Here is a 10,559-nt window from a genome sequence, read left to right as displayed (position 1 = left end):
TGAGGTTGGATCTTGGGGACAATTTCTTCCCCAAAGGGCTGTTGGGCATGGGAACAGGCTGCCCAGGGCAGTGGTGGAGTCACCATCCCTGGAGGGGTTGGACAGACGGAGATGAGGTTCTCAGGGGCATGGGGCGGTGCCAGGGCTGGGGGAACGGTTGGACTCAGTGATCTTGAGGGTCTCTTCTAACCAAAATGATTCTGTGAGTCTATGACAGCTGGTCGCAGCGCCGTGTTCTCCACGCTCACCTGTGGCAAAAAGGAAAAAAAAAAAAAAACCAACAACAACACAAACCCAAACGAACAAACTAAAGAGAAGGGAAAAAATAATAAAAAAAGCCCATAAAATGTTTATAACCCCCGTTTGCCGGCCCAGCTGATTCGCCCCGCACCTGCCGCGCCGCCTCGGGAACCGCGGCCGCTCCCCCCGCCGCGGGCTGGCAGCAACCTGTTGGTCCCGCCGCTGCCGAGGAGGGCGGGAGGAGCCCCCTGGGCTCGGCTCGGCGGACCCGCTGACAAAGGCGGAGCAGCGGCAGCCCAGGGCCGTCCCCCGCCCCCGGCAGCGGGGCCCGGCGGCGCCGGCGGGCAGCGCGGGGCTGGGGCGCTCGCACAAGATGGCGGTGGGGCGGCGGGAGAGCGCGCTCCCCTCGTAGATGCGGCCGCGGCGGCCCCTGCTCCCGGCGCCCGGCGGGGCTTACATGGCGCTGGAGGACCTGCTTTGTCTCTGCTTCTCCGCCCTGGCCGTCCTGGCTGTGCAAGGTGGGTGAGGAAGGAGGGGGGGTGTGGTGTGTTGGGGGGGTCGGTGTCCCTTATCCCACGGGCGGTCGCGGGTGGGGTCACCTGCCCTCGCCCTGCTCGGCCGGGGCAGCGGCCGCTTCCCCGCGGGGATGCGCTCCCCGGCCCCGACCTTCTTCCCTCCCTTCTCCCCTCCCCGTAGCAGCCTTCTACCCCCTTAGTGGCCGTTCCCCTCCGAGTCGGTGCCTCCCTCAGTGACTTGTTCTCCCTAGTCGCCCTCTGACTCCCTCAGTGGGCACTTCTCCCGTGGCCATTTTTCACAGCCCCCCCTTGCCCCCCATCTCGTTTTCTTCCCTGTCCGCTTTTTGACCCCCGTGTTGGGCAGTGGCCACCCTCGTGGCTTCAACCCATTTCTGGATGGTGCCTCCTTTGGGGTCACCTTCTAGGGATGACAGAGGGTGTACCCCACAGACAGCCGCCCTCAGCGGGGCTGGGGGGAGCGGGCAGCAGCAGCCACCCCCGGGCGACAAGTTTCCTCGGGAGGGATGGCTGCTGTGCCTGGCTGGCTGGGGCCGAAGCGTTTGTGTGACCCGGAGCAGGCCCAGGTGTGTGGCTGGGCCGTGGTGGGGACCCTCGTGGCCTCTCGCCCCGCTCCCACCAGCACAGGACACCTGGGTGGGCACATGTCCCGTTGGTCAAGGAGGTGACCCAGGAGTAGCCGTGCTCTTCGCATCCCCGTTTTGCAATGGTTACGCAAACGGTTTCGTGCGCGGGCACACGTACACCCGGCCCCGCTGACTTTCTGCCTTTGCCGTCGAAGTTTTTGCGCCGAGGGGCATTGGAGCTGCCGACCTTGGGGCGCGTGGTTTGTTCCCCATGTGTGTGTAGACCCGCAAAAGCTTTTGTCTGCGTCGTTGGGAAGGTGAAGGCTGGTGGAGCTGCACTGAAAAATGTGAGCTGTTTATGTGCCGTGGAGTTGCTCTTGTTTAAAAGAGCCATCCCTGTGTCATTGTATGCTTTAATTCCTTTTTACGATGCATTCAGGTTTGGCAGATCATAATAACAGCACAATGGATGTTTAGTCTTTATGGCTTCAAAAATAGCTTTTTTTGGGAAGAATACAGTGTGGTGAACGGCTGCAGGGTTGTTTCTATTTTCTTTTTTTCGGAGCATTGTGAGCTCCCATAAGGGGAAGGTTATCATTTGATATAGGTGCAGTGTTACGGTGGCTGTGTGGAAAGGAATAACGGTCCATGTAAATGACCCATTGTCATCCGTGCGGGTGGCTTTTTCTAGATGGATGGCAGCCTGTGACCACATCAGCAGCCGAACGGGAAAAGCTGGTGTGGGTGGGAGCTGCGTCTCCTGCGTGTTTGAGCAAACAGCCAAGTGGATCCCGAGGCTTGTAATGGAGAACAATGATTAAAAAAAAAAGAAGAAAAAAGGAGAGTGGTGGAGTTTATGAGTTTATGTTATTTTTCAAACCCACTTGAACAAGAAAACTTCAAATGCTTTGCGGGAATTTGCAGTTGTGGCTTCTCTGCCTTTTATTTTTTTGCAAGTAATTAGGCAACTTGTAAAAATTGTTACTGTTTGTTTTCTAACAACGGGTCGTGTATTGTGTAGAGGTAGCGAGTGTGTCCGCGCAGCCTGTGGACGTGCGGCTTGGTACACGCAGATCTGCTTTCCAACAGGTGGGTTTGATTCTGAAAAGAAAAACATGGACTTGTTTCAGTCTGAAGTTAATTTGGCAGAGGGTTAAAGTGGTTTTGGGAAAAGTCTGCATTTGATCCCGCAGCCCATGTGTTTTGATCCAAAGTTCAAGCCTTGCTGGGTATGAAATACTTCGGAGAGAAGGCTGGAAAACTGTCCCCCCCTCTGTGGGTTTGATGGAAGCTGTGCCAGTTTACACTAGCTGGGGATGTGATCTGGTGTTTTGAAAGCCTTCTGCCTGTCTGACTTTGAGACTGTTTTCCCTGCAGTAGCAGGAAAGGGTTTAATAAAAAAAAAAACCCAACCCCAACCCCTGCTCAGTTGATGCTGGTGAGGGAGTTGTGCTGGTTGCTCTCCTTGGGGCTCTCGACAGGGGACGTGTTGGTGGGAAGCAGGCTGAGCTTTCCATCCAGACAATAAGCTGAAATCCATCTGAGCTTTATGGCGTTTAGATTTGTGGCCGAGTCCTCTCGCTGCAGAACAGATTTCCTTTTTCAACATCACCTAACTTTAGTTCGGGTTTGTTTTTTTACCCTTCCTGTCGTGTCCCTCTTGCTGGCGTGACCCCGTGCGGTTGGTGCCTTTGCCTGGGAAGTCGGTGTTGCTGTTGTTTGCGGATCGCGTGTCTGCTGCCGCCGTCACCCGCGCTTCGCGGGATGTCAGGACGTCACCTGCCTGCAGATCCGCTTGTCCTGCTGACCGTGGTGTTTCAGTGTCACCTGCCCGTGGGCTGAGCTGCAAGGAGGCAGGATGAGCGGTGCAGGGAAGGGGGAATTTCTTACAGTCCCCAGGAAACGGGGGCACTGACAGTGCCACACGCCCGTGCACACTGTGTTGGTGAGGTCAGGGCTGTGCCGTGTTTCCTGGGGCTGGTTTCTCGTGCGGGAGCTGGCTGCCGCGCTGCCGTGGCTGTTGTCACAGCCCGTCTGCGAGCCCTGGTGGCAAGGGCTGCTCGAAAGCAGGGAATGTTCTTGCTGGCGTTTCCCTGTGTGTGAGGCTGGAGGAGAGACTGCTCAGACTTGGTTCTGTTTTGTTTTCCCAAACTTTTTCCTCCTCTTTTTTTTTCCTTTCATTACCTCAAAGTCCAAAGTGATGCAGAACCTGCTAATTTCCTGATGTCTTGCTGCTTTCCTCAGCAGGCTTTCTCCCGGCAGCTGTAGAAAGTTTGATCTGCTGCCGGGGGCCCCATACGGGGTGGGTGTATCGCTGGCGGGACGCGAGCAGCTTCAGAGTGGCACAAGTAATCATTTGAAGAGAACAAGTCTGGCAATCTGCCTTTCCCTGGAGAAGAAGGGAGATGATTCTCCTTGCATGCAGGCTCGGAGCTTGTTTCGGAGCTGGAGGCAGCTGCTCTGGGGTTTGGTACAGGGCTCTGTGTTTAGGCCACCAGAGCCACCTGTGTTTGGAGCTGCTGGGGTGGGTTGTGTTGCTGTGGTACATGGGGTGTCCTGCTTGAGTGCCTGCTGTGATCTTGGGGTGGCTGCTTTGTCTGCTCTGGTGTCCTCAGGACCCATCTTTTGACAAAAATAGAGATGCTGCACACTCTTCGCTGTCGAAGGTGTCGAGAGGATAAAATCCATCAATGAGAATGAAGTCCATCAGTGAGTATTCAGCACATATATGATCTTCATCACCACAGTGCACAACTATAGGCAGGGTGCTGTGTTGTCACATGTTGGCTCATGAATTCGTGACTCCTGGTACCGTATTGCTTGCTGGATGGTTTGAATTCTACTTCTCTTGGAGCCGCTTTCCCAAAGCCTGCTTGTTCTCCCAGGGAAAATTCCAGGTGCTTGTGAACTGATTGGAGCATTTGCAGCATAAGAGATGCTCTTTGCACGATTTACACACTCCTCTCCTGTTTAAATGGCTGCTTGGCCATTAAGTGCAGTCATGGTTATATAATTAAGATGGGAATTAATATTTAATCTGATTGTAATTTGCTGTTGGAATCCATCCCAAACTGTATCTTTCCGTGAGGTGAGGGGGTACCTGAGGGAAAACTGAGGCCAGTGTTATATGTGAGGGATTTTCTGCTTGGACACTGAGAATTATAGACCTGCCTTAGGTGATGGCAGAAATCCTAACCTTTACAAACCCGGAGCGATCGCAGTAATTTTGTTATCTGTAGGAAGCAAATGTTTGCTTTATAGTCAGCTGTACTACTAGAGGGGATATGGTAAATCCTTGTTATCAGTATTTGCCAAGTGCATGTTGGGCCAAAATCAACTGTCATGCAATTTCTTCTGGAGAAGAACTGGACCCACTTGTCTACAGTATTTTTAGCCTGGTTTTGTAGGGAAAAGAGACTTGCATAGTCATGCTGTCAGGTTGTCTGTCCATCTCTCTTTACTTTTCCGAATAATTTTTGGACCTACTGGTCAGTCATAGCGAGAGTGGATATGGAGAATTCAGAGTTTTTTAAATGAAGTGGTCAAGCAGAGGAGAGAGATGCGGTTTCTGCATGGGCTGAGGGGGAGGGGACTGGAAAAACCAACTTGGGAAGGAACCCAAAGCGCCTCAACTGCAGGAGGGGCTTTGAACAGAGTTTACACCTGGTTTGGGTAGGACAGGGTAATCCAGTCACGAGACACAAAGCTGCAGGAAATCACAATCTCAAGTCCTTGTATCCACCTTTTAAATTTTATTTTTGAAGTCTTTCATGCTTTAAAATGTGCTGCTGTTTTATGATTACGCCAGCATTCACATCACAGAGCTTGGTAGCTGTTTTGTTTTCCTTTCTTATTGGGAAAGCATTTTCCAAACACTGGACTTGGAGCTGCCGTGACATTGGCTCTTTTTGTTGTTTTTCTGTTGTCACTTGCTGTCTCTGCCTCAGTTTCCTTGTTTGTTCCAGCTGGGCGGAAGATGCTGTTGCATGCAGTAAACATTTAAATAACACTGTCACTCTAAGTACACTTTTGTGTTTATTAAAATCCTATGAGTAAGTGACCTCCAAGTGCTGCTTCTGCTTTTCTCACTTAACAGCTTCTCCGTGAGAGGATCCCCAGTTGTTAGAACTGAATCTGCTGTCTTCATAAAAAGCAGTTGAGCTGTGTTTTCCTGAGCCCTTCTAGAGATGCTAAACCCCACACAGAGCTCCTTCTAGGTTGCCTGGGTTTAACTGGTATGCTGAAGTCATCCTTGAAGCACCATTGAATTTTCCTAATTCTGAAGAGTAACAGAGCCTTCCCAGGGAGGGGAAGAGCCAGTCAGCAGTTTCCTCCAGGATGGCAAATACCTGCTTGAGTTGCAGCTGCTGAGAAATTCCCTGGGACAACCTAAATGCTTGTTGCCGACCTTGTGTGAGAGTATCTAGCACTTTCCTATTTGCAGGTGTCGGGAGACTTTGCTTGTGAGCGTGTAGGTCTTGGTGCTTCTCCCTCGGATGTGTTTTTGTTCCTGTCACCAATGCCCTTTGGTGTCTCTGAGTCGGGTGCTCTCCTCCTCTTGATCTGCGGGATCCTGCTGTTGTGATGCAGGCTGCTTTATCTGAGAAGTCCAGCAGATGCAGTGTGTTATCTCCATGGGTAATAAACACCCTCTGTGGTGTTTGTGATAAGCAATTACTGTATTCCACTGAAACTTTCATATCAGATGTTCTGAAATTATTTAAAAATCTGTATCTGCATTTTAAACACATTTGCTTGTTACTGCCGCATGAAATTCAGCTGAGCTATTGAATAACCTGGTTTATTATACGCTTTCTTGTTTTTTGATGTATGTCATTTTTTTCAAGATCTCTCATGGATTTCTTGCAGACAGGTCTTTAATATTAAAGGTGTGTTAATGAAACGTGAGCATCCCCAGAGGTTGTTCTCAGCCCAAATTGGTGGGAGAATTAAAATCCAGCATGTGAAGCTCATTTGTGCTCAATCTGCTGTGGCTCCTTCCCTTATTCTGACTGAATTCCCTGCTCTCATTCCTGCTTGGGTCTTTGAACAACATTCCCTTTGGAGTCGAGATGGCTTAGCACCTTGTTAAATTAAGCAGTTAAAATGGAGCTCCGGGGAAAGGTGCTAGGATGGCAGAATTTGGAGGAGAGGTGGAGCAAACCTGGGATGCAGCAGTGATGCCAGGCAGGCAGCGGGATGGGGATGAGATAAGGCCTTGCTTTACGTTTCACCGTCTGTGCTGGGAAATGTGCATCCTTGATAGTTTCTAAATTGACTGTCGATGGATAATCAAGTTAATTGGTGTGACCAAAAAGGTCACTACTTAATGGAAAGGATTTCCCTTGCCCTGTTGTGTGCATACACTGAGGCTTTTGGCAAAACCTTCTTCATCAAAAGCATCAGCTTTAAAATCACCTGAAGTTTTGCACTGTGTCTCAGATGGCTAGTTGGATCTGATTTACAGAATGGGTGCATGTATTTTCCAGGCAAAAGTGGAGTTGTACCTGATATTAAAAGAAAACTAGTCAAGTGTTCACTAATTTTTTTTGTGTGTTATTGCAACTGAGAAGGCTTTTATGTTCCTTTGGAAATTGTTGTCTCCTTTTTGTCTCTTTTTTCGTGTTGACCCAGGGGGACCGGACCAGTTGCAGCCCATTTCTGTGCCCTCCCAGTCCAGCTCACCTGTTGGACTCCTGGCACAGCCTCGACAAGACTCATGAGAAGGATACACAAAGCTTTTTGTGACCAAAAACAAACAAAAGAAAGATAAGGGTGTGGGAGGGCAGCGATTAACAGATGTTCAGGGGTTTAGCCCCCGGTTTTGGTATGGGACCGGTCGCTGTATGGGAGATAAGGCTCCTGTATGAGATGCTGGGGCTTGTTTATCTCCAGCAGTGGGGTGAGAAGTGTGGTGGAGGCTGGAGGATCTGGAGCTGCCGGCATAATTCCATAATTCCGTTATTTCCTCCTTGATAGGTATTTTCCCCCGCCATAGAGGCTGAAGCAGCCCTGCTGTCAGAGGATTCATGTTGTCGCGGGAGGGCAATCAGATGCTCCACGGGTTTGCATGCGCTGGTGAAGGCACTATGCGATGGTCCAGAGCAAGGCATCTTGGCAAAATACACATAGAAGATAAAAGGGGGAAAAAGAAACCCAGCATCTGATCCAATGCCAGCTTCTTTGCTGGGTTGGCAAAAATTGTTTAGATCCTTCTTTCCCAAGAATGATTTTGTAAACATAATACTGCCTATTAGCCATGTAAATTACTGTCATTGGTGCAATTGTTGTGATGGAAAGATAAGTGTCTTGAAACTCTGGTTTGATTTGCCCCTCTTTCCCCCCCCAGGCTTGCTAACCAGTTGTTTATGTCAGTGCTGATTGCTGCTTTTGTCAGAGAAATCAAAATATTGATCAAAATTATTTAGCTCTGTTTTTCCGAGGTCACAGTAAATGCAACTTTTCTTTCCTTCCCTTTGTACTCTTTTCTCTGTACTGAATGAAAACAAAGTGAACCTTTCCTCGAGGAGATGAGCCGTACGTTCCCGAAGTCAAATGTCATCCGCTTGAAGAGGGTCCTCAGGAGCAGACTTCATATCTGGAGGCTTTCCTCAAGAGTCTGTCAGTTGAAAATCTGGCCAACAGCATTATCTCAAGTACTATTGTGGGGTTTTCTTTACGTGCAAAGTGAGGAGAGAAGGAAGTTTCTCCCAGCTGCTGGCAGAGAATAGCTTCCCATTTACTTCGCGCTTGTGGCTGCTGCCAGGATTTTCTTTTTAGCAGCAGAGGGAGTTAAGTGCGGGGTGAAAGGCTTCAGTAACACTTCAGCATCCGGGCACGAGGCTGAGCTGTCAAATAATTCTTCTTGCTCTGTGTTTTTCATGCCAGTCAAGGCACTTGGATGGGTTTGTAGGTTTAAGGCAAGCGAGGTTGTGCTGGCTTCTTGTGTACCGCGGGAAGCTGAGGACATTTCGTGTTTCGGATTTAATGGTTGTGCTTGAACAAGAGCATCTCTTAAAGAGCAACACCCACTTCTGGCTTAAGTTCTGTGGGTGTTTGTCTGTCACCACCCCTCGGTAAGTCGGTTTGATGTCCCTGCTCAGCAATGTGCACCTTCATTTAGTCTGAATTTACCCAGCTGTAGTTTATAGGTGTATGTGAAGACAGATGCTGGTGTGAAAAGCCTCCCTGTGGGTATGTGTCTGCTGATGGAATTTCCTGGTAACCTGCTCTTTACCAAGCTGAATCCTTCAGTCTTTCATCTGTTTTCCATTCCTTTGTCTCAGCCTTCTGTAGCTAACATTAGTGTTAGTAAAAGCTCTGTTTTCCTCAGAGTAAGGTGTTTGCTCAGCAGAGGAAATTTCTTAGCCACTTCGATTCAGAGCCTGATTTTTTGGATCTGGACCCCGTGAGTCCCCGGGGGCACCTGATCCCTGCAGCTCAGCGCAGAGCTGTCGTTCAGCTCGGGCAGCTGGGGCTGGATATGACTTTACAGATGTGATGGGATTGGAGCCAAGCAGAGGTAAAGAAACCTTCAGGTCTGAGAGCACCTCTTTGGTGAGCAGCCGAGCTGTTGCTGAGGCAGATTTTGGGTGTTGCAGCAGGACACTCACACACATAAAACCAGAGGAGAAACTGGGATGGGGCACGTATGTGCAGCTTCCATGTAGCTTTTTAAGAGAAAGGCTGCTGCCTAAGCTGGAATCACAGTGTTACGCTTGTATAGAAAAATACTCTCTTAGTCTTACAGCAGCTTTCACTGAACATCTTGGCCACGTCTTCCATCAGCGCTTCAAGTACATGTGGAACGTATGGAGCTCTGCCCTCTCCCACTGATAAAGATGCCTCTGCCCTTTTCCATGTCACCTACACAATGCGTTTTTTTGTGTAAAATTTACACGTTTTCTTGTGTAAATGTCTCCAGCCTCTGCCCAGCTGTGTCCACAAAGGAAACCAATATTAGGACTTGTTGGGCTTTAGGATGGAGACGTTCGGTCCCTGCTGCACGACACACTTAAGGGTGGCTTCAGGCAACCCTCTGTCTGCATCATAGTTTTTAATTTGTAAAATGAGATATTAAAATTCCTGTCTGAGGGGCTGAGCATGAATATATTTTGGGGGGAGGTGTCCAGATGCTGTGGTCAGAGTGTTGCAGGTGTGTGTTTCAGATGCAGAGGCTTGTAGAGATGGGAGAGTAGGTGCTGTACAAAATATATCAGTGTACACGGCTGTGCCTCATTGCCCATGGTGCATCGACACTGAGTCTGTGCAGGTGTAGTGTGAATACGGAGATGTGTATGTGGTATGTACAGGCCCGTAAATGAGAATTCCTGATTATTTGCTGATACGTTTTAAAGTTTGTGGGTTTAAAAAAAATGCTGCCCTTGTAGGTAATATTTTCTTCTCACCAGAAACTCGTTAGACTGGAAATTTCACAGTATTAATTTTTATGGCATTTCCTAAGCTGAACTAATTGGGTATTTTGGAAGGGGGAAGACAAGGGTGTGGATGTGCGTTTTTATGTAGATTTCATTGAAAATGTGACTTGGATTATCCTGCTAGCTATCTGAGCGATGCGAAGGTCTCTGCTGGAAAATGCAAGCGATTATAGGCTGGTGACTAACAAATAATCCTTGGCTAATATGGGGTGGGCTCAATTAATGTTAATCCCTGCTCAGCAGTAGTAAAAGTTGGATAAAGTCAAAGAGATTTTGCAAGGCTGTTACTGACCTGAACATGAGAATGATCACACAACATTCTCTAAAATGAAAGCGGTTCTTTGGAAGAGGCATCGTTCCCATTTTTCCCTCTTATACTAGAGAAGGAGCTATTCAAAATGCCCCAAAATTGCCTGGTTGTGAAGATGAGGATTTCTCTTGTGCTGATATTGTGTGCTGGGCCACACATGACCTCTTTAAAAGAGGAGCAGCAGTAATTAGTCTAGTTTAATGGAAATAAATCTGTTTTTTATTAATAAATGAGGTTGTGTTCCCTAGTCCAGAGCAACCACCATCTATAGTGTTCATCTAGCAGTCTGATGCACAGAGGAAAAACCCCTTCTCCAAATGAAAAAAATGTATGATTTGGGCATTTTTGCTGAAATCTCAGGATAAGTCCAGGTGTTGTTTTCAGATGTGTCCCTGTGAAATCAGCAGAAGCCCAGAGACAGCAGGGAGAAGCATCGCGTCCGAGCCTGGACCCCACTGATGCAGAAGCCTCT

The 10,559-nt window shown here is 49.0% G+C and overlaps 1 protein-coding gene across 1 annotated transcript in view; it reads left to right on the top strand.

Annotated features, from left to right (window-relative positions):
• Window positions 1-652: 652 nt before the first annotated feature.
• The window catches only part of IGDCC4 (immunoglobulin superfamily DCC subclass member 4), a gene marked incomplete at its 5' end in the record, with an annotated part of 83,595 nt that continues 73,688 nt past the window's right edge, over window positions 653-10,559 (top strand). The window contains one exon of the mRNA XM_082060767.1: window positions 653-758. Within this exon, the coding sequence (XP_081916893.1) occupies window positions 653-758 (106 nt within the window). The remainder of the gene's footprint in view (window positions 759-10,559) is intronic.

Source organism: Streptopelia decaocto (genome assembly GCF_964273445.1).
Source record: "Streptopelia decaocto genome assembly, chromosome: 9".
Taxonomy (NCBI): Eukaryota; Metazoa; Chordata; class Aves; order Columbiformes; family Columbidae; genus Streptopelia; species Streptopelia decaocto.
This window is presented reverse-complemented; position numbering and strand designations above follow the sequence as displayed.